The sequence below is a fragment of the Syngnathus scovelli genome, chromosome 16 (genome assembly GCF_024217435.2).
Source record: "Syngnathus scovelli strain Florida chromosome 16, RoL_Ssco_1.2, whole genome shotgun sequence".
NCBI lineage: Eukaryota > Metazoa > Chordata > Actinopteri > Syngnathiformes > Syngnathidae > Syngnathus > Syngnathus scovelli.
The window spans coordinates 4714008-4740101 of record NC_090862.1 but is presented as its reverse complement, the minus strand read 5'-3'; the positions used below and the strand labels follow the sequence as shown (position 1 = coordinate 4740101).

Below are 26094 nucleotides of genomic sequence, written 5' to 3'. Positions count from 1 at the left end.
TGCAACCTCACAGAATTTTTTCCAAGAAAAATTACAAATACAATACAAAATCATGGCAAGGCCAGACCCAGGCCAATTATTGTTAAATACAAAAAAAGATAAAAAAAAAAGAGGACTTTACAGAAGCAGTACGACAAAATAGAAAAGACTTGATGCCTCAATTAAAACCAGCGTGATAGAGAAACAATGGCCTATCTAAGATACTATAAACTTGTCCCCCCCCCCCCCCCACACACACACAAGTACACAAAAACAGCACAAATGAATAACCAATTCAATAATAATCAATTCTATGGAAATAGCCACAATTGTAAATATGAATATTATACCAACAAACAATAGTAAAATAAATAAATTCCAAATTTCTATATAAGAAACTTGTCTTGACAATTTCTTGTATACAGATGTGGAAAAAAAAAAATCTGATTCCTGAAATATAATAAAAATTTGGATTTGCAATTTTGGCACATTTAGCTTTTGGAATTAAAAAAAAAAAGACCAGTGACTCTTCATAATTTAAAAAGTGTCCTTGTTTCCAATAGTTAAGTTTGAAGTCACAGGGTTTTTTTTTTTTGATAGAAAAAAAGTGCCTTAAGGTACTTGACTAATGATCCCTAAATTATTCATGGTTTTACTTATGTGTGTGACTTCACCCTTTTGAAATAATTAACAACTAGTTCTCTGTTTTCTTGCAGTCTCGTGTCCATGATGTAGACAGTGAGATGTCTTTCCTTTACTTCACCGTACTTTAATTTGAAAAATGTTAGGAGTTATTTTATGAAACATCCTCTTTCATTCTTAATAAGCATCTATTTCCCTTTTCTTATACCTCACCCATAAAATTCCTTATGAATGAATGAATACCTTGCTAAAGGCAATGAAGGGCTTTTGAAATATTTTATCTGTAGTAACTCCGCCTCATCATTGCTCTCTTTTCCTCGTTAACCTTCCATAATTTCTTTCTTTTTGCCGAGCTTTAGCCGTGTAAAGATCATTGATACAATGTGGCTGTCTATTCTATTGAGCAGTATTTTGGTTGTCTTAGTTATTGTAATATTCCTGACTGTTACGCAACGCTACAAGGTTTTTAGTGAGACCTGCCTTAAGCCTCCAGGACCCTTGGTTAACGACGACAAAAAGAGAGATGAGAGGCTCAAGAAAGGTAAAAAAAAAAAAAAAAAATCCATCAATTCTGACTTTTGCAGATTAAATCAATGTTTGTCTACTCTTTTAATAACTATTTAATGTTTTATTTTGTATTTTGGTCACATAAATTGATAGCCAGCCGTAGAATAAATGCATTTGTAAGAATATGTACATTCTACACAAAACATATTCAGATGGGCTAGAATTAGATAGTAATGATGAAACTAGATTTTAATAATGTATGTCTTACAATATTTATCATACTTTTAATTTACAGGATTCCGCATGGATCGGGTTCCCAAAGCTCTGGATGCTGTGGTTATTGGAAGCGGTATGGGTGGTTTGACAGCTGCAGCTCTGTTGGCCAAGGCTGGAAAGAAGGTTCTTGTTTTGGAGCAACATGATCAGGCTGGTGGCTGCACGCATACCTTCCAAAATAAGGGATTTGAGTTTGACGTGGGTAAGTCGGCAATTGGCCTTTTTAAATACCCATGGTCTGATTATCGGGTTAGTGTTCTTTAATCCAAAAATCTGAAAAATAAGTGTTAAATTTCAAGGGTTTTTTTTTGTTACATTTTCAAGTGTACTTCTTAATTTGACAATGATGGTGCTCTTGTAACATCAAAAGAAAAATTTTCATGAGTGATGTAGGGGTGCCGGAGTATAAGTAGCTATAGTCTTAATTTTCATTAGTAATCCAGAAAATCAAACCAATCAAATCAAATCCATTTTTTTATTTTATTTTTTTATTTTAAAATGCCCTTTTAGAACCAGTGACATGTAAGAAAAATGCTCACCAGGAGTGAGAATCGAACCTACCACCTTGAGGTTGAGAGGCGAACACTCTACTACTGAACCATGCTGCCCAGAGCCCCGTGTCCAAAATAACTCAAACTGGCTTCTGATCTGAATATTTAATTCCAGGTATTCATTATCTTGGCCAGCTTCACGAGAACAGCCTGCTTCGAGTTGCCCTGGATCAAATCACAGAGGGCCAGCTGCAGTTTACTCGGCTTGAGGAACACTTCGATACCTTGCTCTTGGGCCAACCTGGAAAACACAGGTTATACACAATACATAAATATTTTTTTGTTTTCATGTTTTGATCCATTTCGTATTCACTTCCTAGGCAGTATTGTATACATGCAGGGAAGACTGAAATGGCAACTGAATTGAAGAAGCAGTTTCCAGGAGAGGAGGATGCTATTGATGAATTCTTTCGATTAATGAAGGTAGATTAATAGGAAGTAACCGGGATGGATTTGTGATTCAATACATTGAATCCAAGGCATTTTGCATTTTTTTTTTGGAAAGTGTGTTAAACTGATTGTTAAATGTGTTTGTTCATTTGCAGTTAGCCTCACAACGGACACCACTTATTGCCTGTTTGAAGATTATTCCATATTGGCTTGTCAACTTCCTGGTGCGCACCGGACTATTAGATCGCATATCAAGAGTGTTCCGCCTTGCAACCACAAACCATTCTGAATTAATGTCCCGTCTCACAAAAAACAAAGATCTTCAAGCTTTATCTGCTTACCTTTTCTACGGTACTGGGAATTCATAATATTTTAAATTCAGTATTATATGTATTGAACCCATATTGTTGAATTTATTGAGAGTTTTGTTTGATCATTTCTTGAAGGTGTGCCTCCGAAGCAGTCGAGCTTTCTCATCAATGCGCTCCTTCTTCACCATTACAAACGTGGCGCGTACTATCCAAGAGGAGGCGCAAGTGAGTTTGCTTTTCACATCATCCCTGTCATTCAGCAGACAGGGGGCGCTGTCTTGGTCAGGGCACCAGTGCAGCGTGTACTACTAAACCAGCAGGGGAAAGCTTGCGGTGAGAATTATTTTTTTTTTTATTTGTGCTGATTACAGTTTTTATTTGCCTTTTATAGTCTTTATATGCTAGTTTAATTATAATTTAATTATAAATTTATAACGTTATATGAAGTAGCATTATACCATTATGACATTATTATTTATTATATTGGGATTTTTTTACTGGGATGTATTTTCTCACAGGAGTGACAGTGCTAAAAGGACAAGAGGAGCTTGAGATCCATGCTCCTGTTGTCATTTCCAATGCTGGAATCTTCAACACTTTCCAGAAGTTTCTGCCACAACAGATTCAACAAAAAGCAGGTGAGTTTTCATGCATGTTTAGGATGTCAAAAACACTACAGGGAAAAAAAAATGCTGTTGATCCTATATGAGCAGAGATCCAGTCATTGTTGAGTATGGTGCGCCATGGCATGGGTTCCTTCTTGGTCTTTGTTGGTCTGGATGGAACCAAAGAAGAGCTGGGAATTGTTTCCACAAATTTCTGGATGTATAAAGACAACGACTTGGATACACTGTAAGTAAATTGTATTGATTCCCCCCCTATTTTTTTTTTATGTTTTAATTTAATTGGTTTATTTATTTTAATTTAATTATGACCACTTACACATTCAAAACAGATACATTTTTTTATAGTGCTTCTCTTCATTAGGATTACAGTTAGTTTTGACAATTTTGGATTTCATTATATATGTGGTGTCTTGACTATGTGGGAAGAATGGAACAATACTCTTCGCTGACCAGAGATCAAGTCTTGGGGAACATTCCTATGATGTTCATCACCTTCCCATCTGCCAAAGATCCCACATCCAACATTCGACAACCAGGTAAATAAATAAAAGAGAGATCTGGAGAGGGAAGTCTGGGAGTCCCTCCTAAAGCTGCTGCCCCCGTGACCCCACCCCGGATAAGCGGAAGAAGATGGATGGATGGATGGATGGATGGATGGATGGATGGATGGATGGATGGATGGATGGATGGATGGATGGATGGATGGATGGATGGATGGATGGAGATCTGGGGTCAAATGTGGCCCTATAACTTATGACCTTATCTTCACTTAGGAAAATCCTGTATGACTTTGTTAACCATGGCTCGCTATGAGTGGTTTGAAGAATGGGAGGGGACAAAGATTGGCAAGAGGGGACAGGATTACCTGGATCTAAAAAACCACATGGCTCAGGAGATGCTGGGGTGGGCCATAACCATCTTCCCTCAACTTAAAGACAAGGTGTGTGTTGAGCTTTGTAATGTATGTTAGTTTTTTTTAATTGTGTTATTCTACACCAGGGGTGTCGAACTCCAGGCTCCTTGGAATCTTGGAAAACATATTGGAACGCGGCCCCAAGGACAAGAGCTTCACATCTGTGACCTTTGACCATGATATTTCCCTAATAAAGTGGCCTGTTATTAGGTACACTTGAAAATGGCGGTGTACCTAATGGAGTGTCCATGTGATTCCCTCGTTAAGTGCACCTGCGTGAAAGGTTTTAGCTCCTTTTGAACGTGAAAGTGGCTAAAAGTTTTCACGCAGGTGCACTTAACGAGGGTAACTTGGAAAACATATTGGAACGCGGCCCTGAGGACTAGAGCTTGAGACCTGTGACCTTTGATGACCATGATATTTCCCTAATAAAGTGACCTGTTATTAAGTATACTTGAAAATGGCGGTGTACCTAATGGAGTGTCCATGTGACATCACAGATCAATCAGCCAATCAGAAAGTGGGGGTGAGGGCGGGTGTGGCACTTTTCACTCAAACCAGGGGTGCCGACCTCCAGTCCTCGAAGGGCCGCGTTCCAATATGTTTTCCAAGTTACCCTCGTTAAGCGCACCTGCGTGAAAAGTTTTAGCCACTTTCACGGTCAAAAAGAGCTAAAAGTTTTCACGCACCTGCACTTAACGAGGGAAGCACACGGACACTCCATTAGGTACACCGCCATTTTCAAGTGTACCTAATAACAGGCCACTTTATTAGGGAAATATCATGGGCAAAGGTCACAAGTGTCAAGCTCTAGTCCTCGGGGCCGCGTTCCAATATGTTTTCCAAGTTACCCTCGTTAAGTGCACCTGCGTGAAAACTTTTAGCCACTTTCATGGTCAAAAGGAGCTAAAAGTTTTCACGCACCTGCACTTAACGAGGGAATCTTGGAAAACATGTTGGAACGCGGCCCCCGAAGACTGGAGTTTGACACCCCTGTTTAAATGGATGTTTATTTCAAACTCATTGTCTTTTAAATGTGTTTTTAAGCATTTTAAATAGTTTTGCTTTATTGTACTTTTTTTGTGGTTTTATGTAGTGTTTGACAAAATGTAACACACTTATATCCAATTGTGTGTCTCTTTTTAGGTGGTTATGGTTGATGCAGCCACGCCTCTGACTAATGTCCATTATTTGGGTGCACCAAGAGGTGAGATGTATGGTGCTGAACACAATTTGGAGCGCTTCACCCCTGAAACGGTTGCAAGGACCAGACCACAAACACCTATCAGTGGTCTATACTTAACAGGTGATTAAAGAAAAACAACAAAAACACTGGAGTTGTAATTGACAGTATTTAATTGTGTGTTTGTTTGCAGGTCAGGATGTGTTCTGCAATGGCATGGCTGGAGCTTTGCATGGTGGACTACTCTGTGCCTCTGCTGTCCTAAATCAAATCCTCTATATTGACCTTCTAGCACTTAAGAACCGCCTAAAAAAGAAAAAGGCAAATCATAAGCTCACCTGAAAGAAATTGGTTTGTTTGAAGGCAAAAATTGTTTTTGTTCCATATATTCTATGTTTTAGCACAGGTATTGCCTTTCACAAATAAAATGTCATTTTGCTCACTGAACGCCTCTGCGTTAACTGTTTTGAAAATGTCAATTATGAGTTGACGACTGCCAAAACAATCAAAAACTATTCAGTTATTGATTCTCACTGAAAAGCACTTTTAATAGATCAACTGTATATATCATTTTATTGTAGGATTACATATGGTAAGTGCGTGCATGTCACAGACCAAGAATGTTTTTCAAGCAGGGAACATCTGTAACACATCCTCTATGCATGGAAACAGAGCCTCAAATCTCAATTTGTAGGTAAGCATGAGGAGTTTTATGCACAAAAGCTTGGGTGAAAGTTTGTATCTCGCCGACTTTTAGATTTTTGTCCAGGAACCATTTTGGTACTGGCATCGAGGTACTTTATGCAGGAAGTAAAAATGTTGGAATAGTGACAACACTAGCTCCACCATCAACAGTTTTTATTGAAAACCAAGTGTCAGGCAATGCTGCTAGCATTTGATGCAATCCTGGGCCAAAGATCAGCACACTCCTTGGCAACTGGGCCCGTAATGGCAGAACCTGGGCACAAATAAAAACAGGAATAAGTCTCAAACTTGGTTCTATCAGACTGTATTTCCATTTAACATCTATTACAATAATGAAGGGCCCTTGCAACCCTAGCAACATTGTAGGCTCTGGCACATTGTTTTTTTTTTAAGGCCTTCAGAGTCAGGCATATTTATATTTGTCTCATCAATGATTGAGACTGCAGCCACTTTTTTTTAAGCTGCCATCTCACCCACATTGATGAATTCTATCTCCTCTTATTCGACGGCTCACATTTGTCACCGATCAGACAAAGCAAGTGCTTTTGTAAGAGGGTAGCGTGTGAGCACGCAGTTAAAACAATCTACACATGAACTTCACTTCCCCACTAAACTTCCAACTTTACAATGTATTCTCAAATTTTTTTAATTTTCAGAATTATACATTATACACCAATATCAAAGATCACCTAAAAGACAGTATTTGCACACAAGCCAAAAGAGACTCCTATTAACATCAAAATAGAATAATAAAAAAATCCAACCCACCTTTCATTTCACCTTTATTATTTACAATGACGCCTGCATTGTCTTCAAAGTAGAGAAAGACTCCATCTTTTCGCCGATAGGACTTCCGCTGCCTGATCACGACCGCAGGATGCACTATGAAGAGAGGACATGGTTAGTATATTGTTAAAGAGCAAAAAATAATAACTCAAAGGAGTACATGATTTGCATTTTTACTACATTTAACTATGTGATTGGTCTCAGAAAATCAAAATTTTTGGAATTTGTCAACTTTGAGGTGTATCCCATATAGTTGAACCCAAGTAAATAAAACACCTCTGTATTGTTACCATTATTTTTTTTTTCATTTTAACTTACCCTTCTTCCTGAGCTCAGGCTTGCCTTTCTTGACAGTTGCCATCACCATGTCACCCACACCAGCGGCAGGCAGACGGTTCAGACGCCCTTTAATGCCTTTCACTGATATGATATACAGGTTCTTGGCACCTAATGGAAAAAGACCATCAGAAGAAATCAGGGATGTTGCCTTAACATCAGTTAAATAAAACATATTCCTCACACTCCTTTCATTATTTAAGCTGAGAGACAACAGGAAGACAGAAAATACAGGAGGCAGAAATGTGTCTAATCAATGATTGAGACCGCAGCCACTTTTTTTTAAGCTGCCATCTCACCCACATTGATGAATTCTATCTCCTCTTATTCGACGGCTCACAGTTGTCACTGATTAGACAAAGCAAGTGCTTTTGTAAGAGGGTAGCGCAAGCATAGTTAAAACAACTTACACATAAACTTCACTTTCCCATTTCACAATATTTCCATACTCTGCACAATTTGATCCTATCTAAAAAGAAGCTTAATGGCAAAATCCATCCATCCTTGCAACCTGCTCAGTGTCCACTTTTGAGAACATACTATTTAAAGCCTAGCAAGTCTAAGGGATAAATATAACATGAATATATGCATTTGCTCAGAGCTCAGCTTTAAGCTAATCAACGCAAGATACTGTTTCGCCACCTGAATGTAGCATTAGGAGCTAATGCTGTACATAGTTTTGAGAAGTATTATTAAAACTTACCAGTGTTGTCGGCACAGTTAATAACTGCACCCACTGGAAGACCCAGCGAGATTCGGAACTTCGCTCCGGATGAACCCCCACGTCCTGTGAAAATAAATATTTTAATCAGAATACACGTAACACTAATATACACTGAGGTTCACGCGCCAGTCGTTTAAAATAGGACTTAAATTGAAGTTCCATGTTTTAGTGAAGATTTGGAGTTACACCATTAAATTCAGCATGATTTTGCTTGGCTAATAGCGCCTTGCATACGAACAGCATTCGGCAATTTGAAAAGCTTTGCTTCTCCGTGACGGTTTTAACATTTTAAACACGAACAGTTAATATAATTACTAGTTATCCGATAACTTATTTCATAGCATGTAGCACAGCATTAAAAAAAATACTCAGGGTTAACACGACGGCTACCGCGAGGCCTCGTAATCAATGATTCTAATAACTATACAAAGCAATAAAAATCAGAAAAACTAAAGATGAATAACAGGTAATTAATTTGGTAAGATACACAGCGACTACAAAGTATCATCCGATGGAAAACAGCAAAGGATGATGAAAGAGGATTGAAGTACACTGTTTCTTACCTCTCTTCGACATGGCGACAACAGGAAAAGAGAACGAGGGGAAGGGGGATTGTGGGAAATATTCTTCATCCGGGTTTTGTCGGAAACTTGTGCTACTTTCAATAAAATCGGAAAGAGCAGTGATTTTTTTTTATTGACTGCTGTTACTACTATTCCAGTAGTTGTTTTTATTTCTGTTGTGGTTTTGATTGCAAACAGGTTAGAAAAATCGTCTTTTGCTATACAAAGGAAGTAGTCTAGTCACTTGTGAGCTGCTCCATTAAAGCATATACATAGAGTCCAAGTGAGGTGCCATAGTGTAGTGGTTAGTGCTCTGGACTCTCACCCTAGCGGCCAGAGTTCAAATCCCAGTGAGACCCAAAATATGTTATCATGGGAAAATTTGCAACACAGTTGCTTGTGTGCTGCCCCATAAAACCACACACCTCTCTAAAAGCTTAGGGCTGGGGCTAGGACTGGAGTTAGGTTTGGGCCTAGGTTTAGGGTTAGGACTAATGTTGGGGCTAGGGTTAAGCATACTAAATTTATTTACTTTATCGGGACATATAATCAGAGATGGCTGGAATAGGCAAAAATTGCACCCTTGCACGTTCACGACTACTTCCGAGACCGCCCCCCCCCCAGTAAAATAAACAAATTTCATTTCACACAGATGTTTTTTTTAATTCTTTCTCCTCATCTTTCAATTTCAGCGCAAGCCAAGACTCTCGGTGCAGTCGCTCATTTGATTCCACCACCTGAGCATTGGGTGGTGATGTTCTCTGCATATGCACTGGTAGGTACATGAACTCATCTTCATTAACATCATAGTTTGTCATCTTTGAGTTCAGGATCCACCAGTGACCAGCAAAGCCTACATCCATTATACGTCTGGGGATTTCTCTCCAGATTACAGACAAACTAGAACACTGAGCTTCATACAGAGAGCTGTCGTGTGTATGATCAGTAAAATAAATAAAAGAAAGTAGTCCCATGTTGATATGGCAGAGACGGCCCTCGTTGCGAAATTTAAGCAGTTTCTGCACATGGCCATCAGCGGTTCCATTGCGGATCCATGATGACAGCAGACCCAGCTGATTGGAACACTCAAGGAGGGACTCTTCAAAAGATGAGTAATCAGGCTTTGTGAAGAAACTGGTTAATGCACCTCCAAGCATGGTTATGGATATTGATGCTTTGACAGGATGCTCCCAGATGCCAACCACCATTTCACGACATGCTTCTTTGTAGTCAGATGCCAGACCGCGTCCCCATATACCTAAACAGTAGAAAAGATATATAGAATTGGCACTGGAATTTCTCTCAATCCAAGTAAGTATTATCTATACTACAGTGTTGAACAGAAATAATGAAAATAAAATATTAGATCTGTACAGACTCAACACATTTGACACGGTGGACAGTAATTAAAATACAGAAAATACTGCCAAAACTGTAGTTGGAAGTCCAGACGTGCTCATGCAGGTTAAAACAAAGTCATATGCGCATATGCATTCTAACCTGCTTTACTATTTTTCAGTTTGTCCCAGAGACTTGTTGAGGGACGAGAGGTTGATGTTTCGCTTACAGCACAAAACATCCTCCTGATTCCCAATCGGAACGCCATATCAAAAGCAAAATCTTATTTTGTTCAAATTGGCTGCACGGTTAATAACACACGGTTTACTTGCAACTCGAAACTGCGTAGTGCGCATGCTTGGACCGGCAACCATCTTGCGCATGCGCAGAATGTCCACCACCTTGGATCGCTAACTACGGCAAGTCCACTAAAACAAAATACCTTTATAATGGTCCGTGTTCGTATAAATATAAACTTAAAACATACAGAAAATTTCTTACAAGGTTCACCCGGTCTATTATCTTCAAAATCAAGCTCTATTAAGAGTACACAAAGAGTTTAAAGGTGGGATTGGGATGAAATATAAAGTCTATAAAAATAATATGACAGTGACAGGCAGACGTGGATTCATAACGTCGTCTTTGGTGCGCCCTTGTGGATGTTTAGTGCAAAGACTGCATTTTGAGGAAATTCTGGAATGAGTCTGTATTTTCAACTGTTGGCACATTTACCCCTGACAAAATGTGGAGAGCATATATTGGTGTTTTCGGTTGAACCAAGCGTGGATATTTCTCATGCATCCTCCCAGGCATAATTCGGGAAAGGTATGGCGAAAAATGTCATATGATCACGATGATCACATCAAAAGACATCAAAGCAGCAGTGTTTGGTTGAAACCATATTTTATGTTTATGATGAAATAGCAAACCGGTTCACACCTTTTGGCTCGTGAAATAATCTTACCTGCTTCCTGTACCGCACAATTAATTTCACCTAAGCAATATAGCCGTTGCGCACGCGCAGTTTGCCTTTCTAGGAATAAACTTTGGGGTAATTGTAAATATCGCTGCTGCAAGACTTGTTTTTCAAGAACTTAAAAAACGTCCCACCCACATGTGTTCATGTCTAGAACTGCAACACCCGGAAGTAACCATCAACAGTGTTTTGTGCTGCAGCAACGACGGATGCAACAAAGCAGACTGGCATTGAAGTCCCCGAAACAGGTTGGTGAAATATCAATTTATCTAGTCAAAGCTGTCTATTCATAAGAAGCTGTGTTGGAAACAATATAATACAAACTAACTTCTATTATTAAAGACAAGAGACTTTTTTGGACACTTATAAGTCAAATAATAATGCATTTCAGTGTGTACTAATTAGTACACACTGAAATGTGAGATTTTGATTTTTGCCATTGTGATTGGTGGTTTAGAGGTGAATTTTAAGTCTTGATGGGTTAATCGCACTTGATAAATCTGGAGGAGTCACTGGCATTTCCACTCGTTCTATATATCTTGATTAATCTGTAGGATTTCTAAATAGGAAAAGAAACGATCACTTGCATTGACCTCTGATCAATAAAGTGAAGATATGTGAGAGGAGTGTGGGACATGTACAAGGGTCGTGTGACAGCATTCAAGGTGTAGGTGAGATAACAGAAAAGATCAGATCTGAGTCCTTGTTCTCAGTGGTGATGGAGAGGTTGACAGATGAGGTCATACAGATTGTAGATGACATAGTCAGAGTAGAATCTCACCTCGAGAGTTTGGCCTGGAGAGGTGGAAATATGCTCTGCATACATTTGTACTTACGTCTTGGGTGGATCTTAGCTGGGAGTGGTTCTGGAGTCTGCAGTCAGATGACTAAACCACGGAGAAGGAAGTTAGGAGGAAAAAGTTGAAAGAAAAATATGACATAACATTAGATGTTTCTGCTTATGTTGCATTGGAATGTGTATCTCCAAGATGGCAGTTGGTCCTCAAGCCCCTCAAGACAAGAACCTCCCTTCAAAATCGTGACATGTTTCGTGAAGTGGCAACTTTCCATTATTGTTACACCATTGTAAATTAACAAGCAAATATTTTCACAAACAAAGATGTTTTTTTTGTTTTCAAAACATTTGTGTTGGTATTTTAGGTGAAAAGATGGACGGCAAGAAAGAAATTGTGGACCGCTTACGTCTGGCTTTCCGTTCCGGCATTACAATATCTGAGGACTTTCGTTATGATCAGCTTTCCAAGCTAAGGGCCATGATCCATGATAACGAGGAGGATATTGTGAATATATTGCACAAGGATTTTGGCAAGGTAACGTTTATAATAGAAATAAGTGCATATGTGACATTAATGTTAATTTTAATGTTTACTTTTCTTCATCCCTCTTTCACAATAGCCCAAATTTGAGGCCAGTCTGTCTGAGATTGATATGGTGATTAATGACATAGACTACGCCATCATGAACCTTCAAGGATGGATGGAGCCAGAGTACGTCAGCACGAATCTTGTAAGTTATACTGTGTGTGTGACTTGAAAAGATAAGGAGTGTCAAAAATCATGAATTCATATTTGTTATTATTTTTCTTCTTTAACTCCTGAACGATTGTATTTCTATTGGGTTGCAGGCCACAAAGTTTGATAATTGTTTTGTACGAAGAGAACCATTAGGAGTGGTGCTTATCATTGGGGCATGGAATTACCCCCTTCAGCTAGTTTTGTCACCCATGGTTGGAGCCATTGCAGCAGGTAGGATGATCATGAGTTCTTACATTAGTCTTTTTGTCTGTTGTTTTTATTTTTGTCATTTGTTTTGTCATATGGTTTTGTTTGTCCTTTGCGTGGACCCTTGGCTTCTCAGCATCTGTATGGCAGCACTGATTGTGAATTTTTGCAATATATGATTTCCTCCTTTTTTTAAATATTTGGTGTGATTGAGATTTAATAGTTCTCACTATTTTGTTTGATGCCTCTAACCAGGAAATTGTGTGATCATCAAGCCCTCTGAAGTCAGTGCTGCTGCAGACCGGCTGATAGCAGAGCTCATCCCCAAATACCTGTCACAGGTATTTGTCACAGGTATTGGCAAATAATTCTGTTAAATTACTGACTTTTTTTTTTTTCATTTGCCAGGACTGTTATGCAGTTGTTAGCGGTGGAGCAGAGGAGACCAAGGCACTTCTGCAAAATCGCTTTGACCACATTTTCTACACAGGTTAAGTCAATTTACTGTTCTCTATATGTCGGTGATGGGTCTGGTTAGGAAATCGGAATTTGGGGCGTAAGTAGAAGCTTTGACTGCAGAAAAGATGTTAAATCTTGTCAACATTTTCTCAAAGTACAATGTTGAACAGTAGAAATAATATTACCGTATTTTCCGGACTATAAGGCGCACCTAAAAACCTAAAATTTCCTCAAAAGCCGACAGTGCGCCTTATAGTCCGGTGCACCTTATAGTCCAGAAAATACGGTAGCTTTATGCTTCTCGCCTACTAATTCACATTGTGAATTTTTCTCTTGTTGCAGGTTCTCAAATTGTGGCTCGCAGCATCTTACAGGCAGCCTCAGTTCACTTGACCCCAGTAACATTGGAGCTGGGTGGCAAGTGTCCATGCTTGATTTATGGATCAGTGGCTATTGAATATGCTGCACGCCGCTTAATATGGGCCAAGTTCTTCAATGCAGGACAGAGCTGTGTTGCACCAGACTATGTATTGTGCTCCAAGGCCACATACGATGCTCTTCTTCCTGCCTTGTCTGAGAGCCTGAAAGATTTCTATGGCGAGGATCCTCAGAAATCTCCAGATTTGGGCCGTATTGTGTCACAGCAACACTGGACTCGTCTGACAGAACTCCTGAAGAAGTCCAACGGGACGGTTGTCATCGGAGGTGAAAGTGACCAACAGGACAAATACATTGGTGAATTGGTCTTACATTTGTTGATAACTAATCTCTTGTTGGAGTTTTTTGCTATTTTTAAGGCGACACAACCAAACGTATATGTAAATAATAATATTATTATCAGCAATTTTAGCTTTATATATATTATTTTTTTTCTTGTGACTTTGTGAGTTTTAGTGAAGTCCTAAAGAATGTTTCTAAAAGTCAATTTAAGTTTAAAATGTTTAAAAATACAATAAAGTTTTTAAAAATACAATTCTAAAAGTCTTATTCGCATATTGTAAAAATATTGACTCCACATCGCCTTTTCACCTGTCTTGGAACTAATTATCAGCGATAAATGAGGGATCATTGAATATTTTATGAGATTTTAATTAGTTAATTTATTATTAATTTATGATTAATTAATCAGTTAATTTTTTAGCTCTCATGCGACACTTCTGGACCATATTTTCTATAACATTTGTTACCACAAAGCTACTGCAAATATTTACAGTTAAATGAGATTATTTTAGCATTACTGGCTACGATCAGAGTTTGGATTAAAATTATGACGCTCTGTTTTCATGGACACCAAAAATATTGATCCAATTAGGACTTATGTGTTCATGCATCACACTTTGAAATCATTCAAATCATTTTGACACACACAGATTGACCAAATATACCAAAAATTTTAGTAGAAGAAGAAGCCGTAGCGACTTCCGTATCAACAAAACATTCCTCCATGTATTTCTAATTTAAACTTTAGCATTATTTGGCATATTTTTCCTATTTGCACAGTTACTGGTCTGGTTGAGTTTTAAGTCACATAATGATTTTATGATATGCAACTTTTGTTTTGAGAAATTCTTTGATTATACATTGTGATAATTTCTGACAGGATTAAGAAAAAAAATCTGGTTATTCTTCTTTAATAATGAACTACTGTATGTGTGTTATTAATTCCTCTTAGCTCCGACAGTGGTTAATGTAGCTGAAGATGACGCACTCATGAAAGAGGAGATCTTTGGCCCAATTCTTGCTATTCTAACTGTCGAGTCCATGGAAAAAGCCATTGACATTGTCAATCAGAAGGAGAAGCCATTGGCCCTCTACGTTTTCTCTGACGAAGACTTAGTAAGTGCTTCACGTGTTACAATCATAGATTTTTGTATTGTACACTCTTTTGTGATATTTTTTTCTTTTTCTCTCAAGGTCATAAACACAGTGATGGAGAAAACAACCAGTGGAGGATTTTGCTCAAATGACGGGATTGTGCACATGACACTACCGGGACTACCATTTGGAGGTGTAGGTAGGTGTTAAAGGAATATTTTTTTATTCGATAATATTCACACAAGATAATTCAATCTTGAAGTCCAATTGTAAAGATTTGGAATTTTTATTTTCATTTATCCTTCAGGGGCCAGCGGCTGGGGCTCTTACCATGGTCGCTGGGGCTTTGAGACCTTTAGCCACCGACGAGGTTGCATGATGCGTGGTTGGGCTTTGGAAAAACTGAATGGCCTACGCTACCCACCCTACAATGATAATAAATTGAGCTGGCTGCGCTGGACTGCCTCAGTTAAGAGAACTTGCTTACTCATGTGACAGCAGATAGTGGATGTTTGTGTAAAAAAAAATCCATGGCAATATGGTGAGATCAGCAATTTTTTTTTTTTGGGTCCATCTAGCAACATTAAATTACTTTGTGATGTTATTCAGTTTTCAAATGGTGAAAATAATCTCTTGGACCTGTTGTTGATTATATGCTTTTCTTATGCAGATACTCCATATTTCCCTAATCAACACTTTTTCAATGTGTTTCTGTTTTAAGATTTTCAAGGTCCCTATTGTTTTTGTAAGAATTATTCTTAATATTTCTTTGTAAAGGATCACATTTTAGACATCCTAAAGAAAACTGCAAACTTTGCACTCATCCGTCCTAGTGAAAAAATGTAATTTTAAAGTTGTCCTAAAGGATTAAAACAAAATGGCTCTGCACATAGTGTGAACAATCATCTAGACCTATGAAAATAGAAGTTATACATTTTAGAATGTCAAATTTTGCACATTTACATTTGCACCCTTGTCCTGGAGAATTAATCTGATTGACTTCAAACTTGGGTTGTACTATCTTAAAGCCTAGTAAAACTGGGAAAAATATGTTTTCAAAATATATGATGAGGGCGGGATATAACATTTTGTATTGCACATGCTTCAGAAAATCTCAAACTTCATATATGTTAACGATTTTTAATAAATGGCTAACTGGCACCCTATGCTGTATGATCACCTTGGAAGACCAGGAAGGAGTGGCTGGGGACAGGAAAGTTCAGGCTTCCCTAATTATTAAGTTGCTGTACCCACAACCCCAGATAAGCAGAAGATGGACGGGAAAAATACAAAATAAGACAAAAATTTACTTAGCTTGGCTCCGAGGGATACTTAATGATAACAGTTTTGAGCAAAAAAAGTTCTGACAATGGTCTAAATGATTTAGTATGTATGAACGTAACCTTTGGGCCAGGGCGTGACAACTAGCCATTTGAACTTTGTTATGCACGAGTGGCTTTTATTTAGCAAAAACACCAATACAAAAACTTTATTTTAATATCAAAATTGATAAACCTACAGACATTAGATTAAAAAAAAAAAAAAAAGACCTACAGACATTAGATTAAAAAAAAAAAAAAAAAAGACCAAAGTGAAAAGAAGTGTGAATACAGTGTCTCACTTTGGCCAGCTTACTAGAGATCACACTACAAATTATGAAACCTATATGAATTTTTTTCAGAAAAAAAAAAGTTCCAACATATCTTTAGAATAAATTTACACGAGGACTGAATAAATGAGCGGAGTAGAATTTACAAATAAAGAGAAGAAAAATGATCTCATGGTTCAGACATTGCCAGGTCTCTGCGGGTTTTCAGTCCAACTGCACAGAGTTCTTTGAATTATGACTTGGTGAAATCAATACACAAGACTTCAGAGAAAATAGTCTGCAACTGGCTTCTTTGATGGAATGCCTCTTGTTTCCTGTGGTGCTGCTTCAAATATGATGAACTCTCGTTGTAAATGTTCATCCAGCTCCAAAATGGCAGCTACGTTGCCACATCTGTATCAGCAAAAAAAAAAAAAAGATTCTATGGACCCATATTTGATTGTGAATAAATTACAAGGCTCTAAGTAAACCTGACTGGTGATTATTTTTGTGTTTAATTCATATTGGACATTTGCAAACACGTGCTTTTACTCGGGGAAGATAACAGACCCCATTTCCCTCAATGAATCTGCAACTGAATCATATTTGCTCAGATTTGTCTGGTTGAATTGGTGTCCTATTGAAAATATTTCATGCTTCGTACCTGTAGCAGTAGTTTGGTGCCGACCACACAGTGAGCACTGTTTCGTTAAAGTGCCACTTATAACCCTCCATGACCAGTTGATGTGCTCTGCAAATCATGTGAATGTCATTGGCAGCATTGAACTGGGCCACGACATCACTACCAAACAGGTAGCCAGCACCTCTAGGACTCACACCCCATCCAGTCGTGTCTGAGACCAGGGACACAAAGTCAAAATGTCAATGTCATTTGCTTTTTTGGTATTGAGGAAGTGTTGCGCATATACCTTCCGGGTCTGACCAAAGGAGGTCACACATGGGCCCATCATGAGGCACTTCCTGTTTTCTGTCAATAGTCCGGATCTGATCCAATGTCTGGATGGACGGCGATAACCCACCATGCACACAAAATATCTGAGGAGATAGAAGAGACTGAATTAAAACAACTGATACGACAAAAATTATTAATTTAACTTTTTTTGTTTTTTAAACTTCTATTCCAGTTTGACTGGAACTTTGACTTATACTCAGGTGAAACTTGTATATATTAAAATTACAGGTCACACACTCCCTAATCGTGTTGACAACAAAACGAGTAGGAGTTCCAAACTTCCGCTTTTAAAATGGCTTATCTAAACTACAATCTCATACCACAGATGCCCCAAGCTAAACTAGCTAGAGAAATGGTTCCTAAAAATAGCTAAAGACAAAGTTGACTTCTTACCTTGCCGTCAATGATAGCGGAGAGGGAAAGGTAGTCAAAAATTTCAGTGCAGTATCTCCAGACTGTGACAGAGCCATATTTTCTGAGGCACTCATCATAAAAACCGTAGACCTGGGTGATTTGTCGAGACTCGTGGTTTCCCCGAATCAAAGTTATCCTGTCTGGGTAACGCACCTGAAAATACCACACAAAAGGGTTTAAAAAAGGAATTGGTCAAAGGTCGTATGACCTTCCTTGTGGAAGTGCCTTGCTAAAATATTAGCCCACCTTTTTCCACATATCAGGTTTCAAACAAAGATAAAAAATATATATATTTTCTTGTGAAGTATCAACAACTAGGACACACATTACACAATTGTGAAGTGGAGGGAAATTTCAGCAATATTTTCTGACAAGTAAGACTTTATCAGTGTTCCTTCCATTTTGCTGATAAAAAAACAACAACACACCCGTAGCTTACTTTGTGGTTAAGATATGACAAAGAGAAGAGACGCAAGGTGCTAAGGTTTGACAAGTCCTACAAGAACAACAGGTATGACTTCATGTGTGTGGCATACACAACTGTAGTCATGCAGAAACAGAAGCATGATAGTATTCTGAATAAATAAACTGTAATTGTGTTTAAACTACTGGTAGTATTAACCTCATTGAAAAGTGGATTAGCGCCAACATTTGGCATCGTGCGTCTTGGTTGGAATGTAAACAAACGCCGGAAGTCGGTCGCAAAATTCCCGCAAGGGCTCTCAGGGGGAGGCTGGCTAGGAATAACGTGGATAGGTCTACTCTCATCTTAACATCCATGAAGCCAATCCAGATATATTATTAACAAGGATTTGTACCTTAAGAGCTAGAAGAAGAAGGAATGTTTCCACACTGTAAAAGCCTCGGTCTACAAAGTCTCCCATGAAGAGGTAATTTGTCTCTGGAACATCTCCGCCAACCTGTTGTGATACATAATATTAGAAATGTAAAACAATTTGGTATCTTAAGTTGGCATTTATTTTAACATCCATATACAATAGAAACATATGTATTTTTGAGAAATTTAAACACCATTCTATTGAAATTTCCAATATTTACTTACCCTAAAAAGCTCCTTCAAGTCATAGAATTGACCGTGTATATCACCACAGACCTTTGAAATAGATAATCATTGTCACCACTCAATTTTTTAAAAATAATTTATGACCAATGAGAAACAAAAAAAAAGACACTTACTGTTACAGGAGAGTCCACTCTTTGGACATTGCTTTCTTCAACCAGAATCTCTCTGATAATACAAATAAAAGCATTGGTTAGGCAGTTTTAACAAGTACTAACATGCACACTAAACAATCTTCACTAAATGTTATTACATCCATATTGCTACTTGGTGCACTTTTTAAAAATTGGAAACAAAACCCATATATACTCAATTTCCAATAAATTATTTTAAACCAAAACTTGACATATGTAGCATAAAATCTAATATTTTTTCTTGTGAATGAGTGTAAACATGCAAATGTTACCTGGCTTTAGCACAAAGGGCTTTCACTTCGTTTTCCTTAATAAGTTCACACCGTCTGAGCTGTTCAATCTGTCGGTCCAAGTCGCTGATATCTCCCATTGTCACACACATAGGGAAAGCTGGTCACACACTGATCTTTACACACTCCTGTTAAAAGATACACATTTCCATGTCATTCAACAATGTTTTCGATCACAGGTTACTTAGTGTTGCAAGTAATAAAAAAAAAAAAAATTGGAGCTGATATATATATTATATATATACATATATATATATATATATATACACACACACACACACACACACACATATACATATATATACATACACACAAATATATATATATACACACACATATATATATATACATACACATATATATATATATATACATACATATACACATATGTACATATATACATACACACATGTCACACACATATACATATATACACATACATACATACATACACACATATATATACATACACATATATTCACACACATATTATATATACATACGTACACACACCTAGCCTAGGCCTAGCGCGTGAGGCCTACGCTCAACAAAGGCCATTAGAAAGAAAGTCACTATCTCGAAGTCAATCAACAGATTCTTTTGTAGGCTTCATGTAGTTTGTGAACTTTAGATAATCTATATAACATCGGCTGTCAACATACCGAGGAATAAAACACAAAATTGTGAAAGCCATCGGTCCGAGCTACTATTGCCACGGTTAAGTGCGTGTCTAGAACACGAGAACTACACTGTCAGATAAACATTTAGAATGTCGTATTATTAAAAAGTAACGACTTACTTAGAATGGATATAAGGTGGGAAAACAATCTCCAGTATACTTTATAATTTTGAGTCAGTTTTCCTTTACCGGCCTCTCGCTCTCCCGTCGCTGCGTCGTCACTGCCGGTTGACGCTCTTCTGTTTTGACATTTTGGCGGGTAGCAAACATTTAGGCGCATTACCGCCACCTTTTGTTTCGGAGTGTGAATTAGAATGACGTCTCATGAGTCGGTCGGATAATAAATATTATAGCATTCATGTTTTATTGAGAAACCTCCAGATTCCTTAACCGAAACAAAAATTATAAATGCATGTTTATTTATTTCACTTCATCTATGTCAAATTGTATTGTTTAATTTTTAATGATACATTCCTAAAATACAGTTTATAAAATACAATAATAGTACAAAAATGTTGATTTAATGGAGAATTTGTTATACAACGAACTATGTAGAAATAAATGTTGCTTTAAAGAGAATATACCATTCCCAATCCAGTACAACAAATCTGTTCATAATTATAATAAATTTAATAAGGCCATTAAATAAATATATATTACCCCAGCATGCAAGTAAGCATCGCTACTCAATGTTAAATGCCATTATAATGATCTTCAAATTAAAGAAAGTCTTTATCCATGTTCACATTCAATCTCTGTGTAGCTGACAGTTCTTCTTCCCCAACAGTTCATTGGGAGTGGCATTCCCTTCCGAGTTACTGGCTCTACCAGAAGTTCCAGCTGGCCAGGGGGCTCAAACACTTGGAGTTCAGTTACCCGATAAAGTTTTGAATATGCCCGACCCACCAGAACCATCTCACCTGCAAAGACTCTGGGATTTGGACCTTTCAGCTGACGCCAGTACACATTGAAGTGCCGTACAAGCTCCATTGGGTAGCTCCATTGCAGCGTTGCATTGAGATACAAACAGCACGAATCGGAATTGGGAGGTGCACCAGCACCACGCAGCCACACAATGTCAGAAATAGAAACATCTTGAACTATTTCAGGGGCCTCGAGTAGACTGTCTATATCTAGGAACTTAGAGAAGAGAAGAAAAGGAACAACTAATCAATTTCGGCACATTGAAGTCACTTACACTTACGGGCAATTTGGAGTGCTCAATCAGCCTAACATGCAAACTCCACTGCCCTTGAGTAAAATTATATTTATAATCTATAATACTTTTTGCTTCACAAAAAAATTAATAAAATGACGGACGGTCTTACCATTATTTCTCCCATTCTGCAGCTGAAATTTGTGTCCAAAGACTCTCCAACCAGCTGGATATTTACACAGACTCCTCGAAGAATACAGCCTTGTAGGTCCAACTTATAATACCTTTTGAATAAGAGTAAATTTAATGCAAAGTCATTAACGTGCGTTATTTAAACTTAATAGTTGAAGTTAATACATTATAAGGAGTTTAGGAACTGTAACAACATATGAAGCTGTTTTACCTGACATTCCAACCTGTATTCGTCCAATTGTCACGAAGATGAGGAAACTGCTGAATTAACTCGTGTTCTTCATGGAGTAGAACTGGATATGCACTTGTGACTGCGGACAGAAATAATAGTAATTAATTTGTATTTGTTCAAGCAGTAAAAAAGCATTTAGCCTTATCCTGATATCTGATGTGATATTTTGCATTTAAATAATTGACATAATAACAAAAAGAATGTCAAAAAGAATTTTTATTATTATCGTTTTTAGCAGAGAAAGAAAATTACAACAAATCTGGCCCTACTTAAAAAGCAATCATTGCTGAACCTAACTGGCCACTGGTGGACCAGGGTGGGTCAGAAGATCCACCGATTTGTGGAAGAGCAAGTGCCGGGGTTTTTAACAAGGAAGCGAATTAATTAATAACTTAATGGCGGTGGAATTTTACTGCCTGCAGTACACTCAACTGCCACAAGGGGGCATCATGCTGTTATTATTCTGTCTCAATGGGACTTACCTGGTAAAATAAAGGTTAGATAAGTAAATAAATACATTTAGAAAAGAAGGGCATGAAAAACTTACTTTTTCTATCCTGGTTATGTTCATCTGAACTAAGACCAGCATCAGTTATCTTGAGCTCCAGCGAAACTGCAACTTGAGAAGATGACTTGTATACAATGCAGAAAAGGGTGTCGAATAGAGGTACATGGAGGGAGAGGATCCTGTAAGTTTGAAAAGCACATGAAAAGACAAGATGAGGGGATCATAGTATTCTTCCATGATGTCAAGCTGAGCAAAATTGAGACAGACTTGGCACAAACTGGAGAAGTATGTGTGGCAGGGATGAGACCATCTAGGAGTAGTGAGCATCCTCCATTCCAGGCATCCTCTGGGCAACCACGGCTCCTTATCCAGCCATGACCTTCTAGTTGGTCTTGGTAGTACAATGGCTGGATTTCCTGAGCAGTCAAATTGAACCAATTCTTCTTTGTTTCACACTAGAGGACAAAAATGAGGCAAACAAATGATCATTGATTGTTGGAAAGATAATAATGATTTTATGCCACCTCTTTCAGTACTTTACCTTTCCTTTCCAAAAGACAGAATTTCCAAAGCCTTGACAGAAGGAAGAAACGAAGGGGAGCGTCACGGCTAGACGATGAATGTACAGGTGGTTTTTCAGAAGAGACCAGAATCTACAGATAGAAGTTTGTTTTCAATGATTATCACCTTCACACATCTCGGCACTTGTTATTACATGAATCAAACTTTGGTGGTCATCTCACCTATCTTGAAGATGGCGAAACTCTGTCTTGTTTTGGGTCTCATACACCCAACCAGGAGCAAAGATAGCAGCTGAAAAGTTGTACTTTCGGATGACTTCCAGTGCCTGTCAATCAGAGAAGGTAACTGTGTATTTAAAATTTCATTCACATCACAACACCATATTTTTAATCAATAAAAGTTATTATTGGACCCAAAAATAAATACATTTAAACACATTTCCCCTAATATATTTCGGTTTTAATTCAGTACTCCACGCCATGTTTTTGATTAATAGACATTCGTATAGTGGACCAGAAAAAAATAAATAAACGCTTAATAAACACACAGACGCAAAATACCTTATGGGTTTCAAACATCCCTCCGATCACTTTTCCACGGGCAAAAACATCAATCCCCACATAGATGTCAGCCTGACGTCCAATTGTTTGACTGTAATTTGTCATCCACTCGAGGTTTTCTACTGTCCAGTTGTAGTTAGTGAAGAAACCATCACATGAATCAAAAAATACCCTGGAAAGAAAGTGAAAAGGAAAGAAATGAATTATGCATCCATTGTGAACCGTACAGCAGACGTGCTAACCACTCGATTACCACGCTACCCGAAAAAGTAAACCCAGGAGAATTTTAATTGATCAAGAAATCAATACCTGTTTAATTTGTTTAATTCATTCTGCCATTTTAGGTCTCCATTCTCAAGTACGCTGTCATACCAAAGAACCATGCTGCCTGGCACTTTTTCATGAATCTGATTTGTGAGATAGCGCAAAAACAAAGGGGTTTTCTTCACTGCAACATCCTGAAAAAAATTGACACGAAATACACACAATTACAGGTGGCATTCATTTTTTTTTATCAATATCTATTTACGAGAACTTCTGTGTACAAAATGTATTTATGAATGCAAAATGTTTTCGAGCAAAAATCTGTCAAATGTGATGAAGTCAATACTCACACTGAGTGTGTTCTCTATATTTATGAGCCATCCATCAAATCCATAATAAGAGCTGATTTCAACCAGCTTATCAGCGACTTCACGATAAAGATCTTCTTGAAGGAAGGCCTCACATGTCGCTGCTCCCTCAGTCCATTCTGTGATGAAAGTCCCTAAGTAAAAACAAATACAAAGTCAATGAAATGATGTACATCTAAGTTCAGAATTGAACTACAAAATAATGATGAACTCACCAAGAACAACAACTCCATGTTTATGTGCGGCATTAGTCCAGACTGCAGGAGGAATGGTCACCATGTTGTGTGTAAAATAATTAAAAATATCAATGTACTGCCAGTGGTAGAAAGCATAGGGAGCATCTACAGCTGCACCTTGAACAAACCTAGACAAAAAAAGGCATAACGTGTTACCTAAAGGGATTTCAGGTGCTGGAAAATGTAATTATTAAATACAGCACAGCATCCTATTGCATGGGAGACAAAAATGGCATCAGAGCAAGATGGGGAAAATCCCCTAAACTTTTTTTCAATTTAAGAAATTGTTACATCGTCGTTAGATGCTTTGACACTTTGTCTCAATATTTCGAATATGTTACACTACGCTACAATTATTTTAATATGATTTTTATTACGCTGCCTAAGTTGCCCTGAGGGTTAGAATTATAATAGAATAATAGAACGAATTAGAAAGCAGTGCCTTAATATATATCTGGACATACCTGTCTTCTAGGTATCCACCCATCATGTCATGAGATACCAAAGTCCGACGTAAGCAATTAGGCAGTGCAGGTTCTCGCCCTGCTAGTGGGACTACTGCCACGTTGAAGGGGTTTGCCTCATTTTGTTTCCATGACAACAGCTCATTCAAAGTCTGAAGACTACAGCTAATAGGTTCAGTTGTGTCCGCATCATAATGTTTCACTGAATGGGTAAGAAGACATACAATAGGAATTAACAAAAAAGTAATGAAAAGTTGTGCTATTGACAATCTTTTTGTAGAACATGTTTTAATGAACCATTGGTGAAGTCACCAAACCTGGTAGTGGAGATGGCAAAAAATTGATGACTTCATGACTGTCATGGGAGTCCACTGGCTGATGCAAACAACCCTCCATCCTAGTGAGAGACAAAAGTGAAACGTATAATACAAAGCAATTTGTACTTTTCATTTGAAACATAAAACATCAAACTTTTGTGCAACACAAAAGTGCTTGGCAGTAACTCCGAACTCTGCTCCCACAGCAATTGTATTTATTCTCAACAAGGAAGGTGGGGTGTGAAGTCTTTATCTTGTGAAAGCTTCTGCTGGGGTCATCTCTGCAAACTGGTTCCAGCATGTTGCAGAGTTGGTCTTATCTCTTTATACTCACAATGGTCAGCTTGCAGATGTTTACACTCCGGAGTGGAGCACACAACTCAAGTTTACAGCAAGCATAGGCAGAATTAACAGTTCTAAATCAGCACTTCAAAATAATCACATTTGGGGTCAATAGTAAGAGATTGCTTGATTAAAAATGTCTCAATAACGATGTATTTTTTTCCCCCCCAAACATAAATAATCAAAAAATTTAAATAAACAAATATAAATAAATAAATAAACAAACAAACAATCCTAGACTGTACACTATGAATAAAATAATCTAGAATTGTTTATATAAGTATTCTTCAAAACTAAATCGTGACGTCTTCAAAATTATTCTTACTTATTTTATTTTTTTATGAACACCCAAATGGATGTGGTACCCTCACCGTCCTTTGGAGGATGCAGCCTGTGAATTCGGACACAGCTACGGACCACGGTCGGTGTGCGTGCAGTCGTAAATCTTCCGTAGGGGACACCACAAAACATCCGTTCCGCAGTCACTATGAATCAGGTATACGCCTTTTCGGGCCACATATAATCTCGTTTAGGACCACCAAAATCATAAGGCTGACTCTGATAATTAAGGATTATTTTCTTAAATCTGCGTCATCTGAAAAGTGCGTGAACCATAGTCTGGATGCTTTGCCATCCAAATCAATAAACTCGTCACATTCTGGTTTTAAGTACGAAACGTCCCTGTTTACAATTCAGCAGGATTGAAAATAGCCTTTAGTTTACCTTTAGTTTTCTTTCAATGTTGCTTATTGTCGATTAACACATCTGCATCATCCTCTTGAATTTACTTTGGTATTGAACTTGGTGAAATACATCTACAACAGTGAGAAAAAGTGACTCGATCATCTCGGTCGGACTCTTCGACGGGACGCAATAACATGGGGCAAATCTCATTTCTGTATTTGCAAAAGGCAGCTCTTCGCCTCTGGCTCTGTTTTGTTGCGTCCTAGGT

At 37.9% G+C, this 26094-nt stretch overlaps 6 protein-coding genes across 9 annotated transcripts; 2 read left to right on the top strand and 4 right to left on the bottom strand.

The window, feature by feature from the left end:
• The first annotated feature begins 3 nt into the window (after positions 1 to 3).
• LOC125983989 (all-trans-retinol 13,14-reductase) lies at positions 4 to 5825 on the top strand. The gene is made up of 12 exons (XM_049745751.1): positions 4 to 1162; positions 1424 to 1606; positions 2071 to 2209; positions 2276 to 2378; positions 2501 to 2696; positions 2792 to 2989; positions 3175 to 3294; positions 3370 to 3508; positions 3709 to 3818; positions 4056 to 4222; positions 5342 to 5501; positions 5572 to 5825. The coding sequence occupies exons 1-12, from the start codon at positions 1003 to 1005 to the stop codon at positions 5718 to 5720; spliced, it is 1824 nt and encodes a 607-aa protein (XP_049601708.1). The 5' UTR covers positions 4 to 1002; the 3' UTR covers positions 5721 to 5825.
• Positions 5826 to 6221: 396 nt separating this feature from the next.
• On the bottom strand, positions 6222 to 8572 carry rpl23 (ribosomal protein L23). The gene is made up of 5 exons (XM_049745767.2): positions 8493 to 8572; positions 7909 to 7992; positions 7188 to 7316; positions 6852 to 6965; positions 6222 to 6336 (listed from the first exon to the last, which is right to left on the bottom strand). The coding sequence occupies exons 1-5, from the start codon at positions 8503 to 8505 to the stop codon at positions 6254 to 6256; spliced, it is 423 nt and encodes a 140-aa protein (XP_049601724.1). The 5' UTR covers positions 8506 to 8572; the 3' UTR covers positions 6222 to 6253.
• A 557-nt stretch (positions 8573 to 9129) lies between these two features.
• On the bottom strand, positions 9130 to 10235 carry timm29 (translocase of inner mitochondrial membrane 29). Its single transcript, XM_049745766.2, has 2 exons — positions 9993 to 10235; positions 9130 to 9750 (listed from the first exon to the last, which is right to left on the bottom strand). Exons 1-2 carry the CDS (start codon positions 10096 to 10098, stop codon positions 9137 to 9139), a joined length of 720 nt encoding a protein of 239 aa, XP_049601723.1. The 5' UTR covers positions 10099 to 10235; the 3' UTR covers positions 9130 to 9136.
• Positions 10236 to 10516: 281 nt separating this feature from the next.
• aldh3b1 (aldehyde dehydrogenase 3 family, member B1) lies at positions 10517 to 16900 on the top strand. 3 transcript variants are annotated; one of them, XM_049745758.2, is made up of 12 exons: positions 10521 to 10655; positions 10961 to 11054; positions 11796 to 11892; positions 11968 to 12137; positions 12223 to 12333; positions 12452 to 12572; positions 12804 to 12889; positions 12957 to 13038; positions 13350 to 13742; positions 14680 to 14843; positions 14922 to 15021; positions 15130 to 16900. In XM_049745758.2, exons 4-12 carry the CDS (start codon positions 11976 to 11978, stop codon positions 15315 to 15317), a joined length of 1407 nt encoding a protein of 468 aa, XP_049601715.1. In that variant the 5' UTR covers positions 10521 to 10655; positions 10961 to 11054; positions 11796 to 11892; positions 11968 to 11975; the 3' UTR covers positions 15318 to 16900. The 3 variants fall into 3 exon arrangements, with proteins under 3 accessions (XP_049601713.1, XP_049601715.1, XP_049601714.1); XM_049745756.1 differs by lacking the exon at positions 11796 to 11892 and having other exon boundaries at positions 10517 to 10655; XM_049745757.1 differs by lacking the exons at positions 10521 to 10655; positions 11796 to 11892 and having other exon boundaries at positions 10942 to 11054.
• Positions 16302 to 20240, bottom strand: LOC125983997 (serine/threonine-protein phosphatase 4 catalytic subunit B). Its single transcript, XM_049745764.2, has 9 exons — positions 20102 to 20240; positions 19285 to 19430; positions 18995 to 19046; positions 18861 to 18911; positions 18616 to 18717; positions 17777 to 17950; positions 17340 to 17466; positions 17075 to 17264; positions 16302 to 16824 (listed from the first exon to the last, which is right to left on the bottom strand). Exons 2-9 carry the CDS (start codon positions 19392 to 19394, stop codon positions 16695 to 16697), a joined length of 936 nt encoding a protein of 311 aa, XP_049601721.1. The 5' UTR covers positions 19395 to 19430; positions 20102 to 20240; the 3' UTR covers positions 16302 to 16694.
• A 74-nt stretch (positions 20241 to 20314) lies between these two features.
• Positions 20315 to 26032, bottom strand: engase (endo-beta-N-acetylglucosaminidase). Of its 2 annotated transcripts, XM_049745736.2 has the most exons (15): positions 25866 to 26023; positions 25514 to 25646; positions 24801 to 24880; positions 24484 to 24685; positions 23999 to 24147; positions 23766 to 23917; positions 23461 to 23609; positions 23152 to 23323; positions 22813 to 22916; positions 22611 to 22722; positions 22337 to 22524; positions 22109 to 22248; positions 21541 to 21640; positions 21310 to 21421; positions 20315 to 21121 (listed from the first exon to the last, which is right to left on the bottom strand). In XM_049745736.2, exons 3-15 carry the CDS (start codon positions 24877 to 24879, stop codon positions 20714 to 20716), a joined length of 2067 nt encoding a protein of 688 aa, XP_049601693.1. In that variant the 5' UTR covers position 24880; positions 25514 to 25646; positions 25866 to 26023; the 3' UTR covers positions 20315 to 20713. The 2 variants fall into 2 exon arrangements, with proteins under 2 accessions (XP_049601693.1, XP_049601692.1); XM_049745735.1 differs by lacking the exon at positions 25514 to 25646 and having other exon boundaries at positions 25866 to 26032.
• Between the last annotated feature and the right edge of the window lie 62 nt (positions 26033 to 26094).

Bases quoted from the DNA above. Each gene is read 5' to 3' on its own strand.
- engase (XM_049745735.1), bottom strand. From the start codon at position 24,879: ATGGAGGGTTGTTTGCATCAGCCAGTGGACTCCCATGACAGTCATGAA. The intron at 22,723-22,812 runs GTGAGATGACCA...TTCTATCTGTAG, and splicing joins TTTCGCCATCTTCAAGATAG to ATTCTGGTCTCTTCTGAAAA. The intron at 21,422-21,540 runs GTAAAACAGCTT...CTTATTCAAAAG, and splicing joins AATACAGGTTGGAATGTCAG to GTATTATAAGTTGGACCTAC.
- LOC125983989 (XM_049745751.1), top strand. From the start codon at position 1,003: ATGTGGCTGTCTATTCTATTGAGCAGTATTTTGGTTGTCTTAGTTATT. The intron at 1,163-1,423 runs GTAAAAAAAAAA...TTTAATTTACAG, and splicing joins AGATGAGAGGCTCAAGAAAG to GATTCCGCATGGATCGGGTT. The intron at 3,819-4,055 runs GTAAATAAATAA...ATCTTCACTTAG, and splicing joins ATCCAACATTCGACAACCAG to GAAAATCCTGTATGACTTTG.
- LOC125983997 (XM_049745764.2), bottom strand. From the start codon at position 19,394: ATGTGTGTGACAATGGGAGATATCAGCGACTTGGACCGACAGATTGAA. The intron at 17,951-18,615 runs GTACAAATCCTT...TGGTATTTTCAG, and splicing joins TTCTTCTTCTAGCTCTTAAG to GTGCGTTACCCAGACAGGAT. The intron at 17,467-17,776 runs GTAAGAAGTCAA...CTATCTCCTCAG, and splicing joins CCGCTATCATTGACGGCAAG to ATATTTTGTGTGCATGGTGG.
- aldh3b1 (XM_049745756.1), top strand. From the start codon at position 11,976: ATGGACGGCAAGAAAGAAATTGTGGACCGCTTACGTCTGGCTTTCCGT. The intron at 12,138-12,222 runs GTAACGTTTATA...CTTTCACAATAG, and splicing joins TGCACAAGGATTTTGGCAAG to CCCAAATTTGAGGCCAGTCT. The intron at 13,039-13,349 runs GTTAAGTCAATT...CTCTTGTTGCAG, and splicing joins TGACCACATTTTCTACACAG to GTTCTCAAATTGTGGCTCGC.
- timm29 (XM_049745766.2), bottom strand. From the start codon at position 10,098: ATGGCGTTCCGATTGGGAATCAGGAGGATGTTTTGTGCTGTAAGCGAA. The intron at 9,751-9,992 runs GTTAGAATGCAT...TCTACTGTTTAG, and splicing joins ACTGAAAAATAGTAAAGCAG to GTATATGGGGACGCGGTCTG.
- rpl23 (XM_049745767.2), bottom strand. The intron at 6,966-7,187 runs GTAAGTTAAAAT...CTCTCTTCATAG, and splicing joins GCCTGAGCTCAGGAAGAAGG to TGCATCCTGCGGTCGTGATC. The intron at 6,337-6,851 runs GTGGGTTGGATT...ATTTGTGCCCAG, and splicing joins TAATAAAGGTGAAATGAAAG to GTTCTGCCATTACGGGCCCA.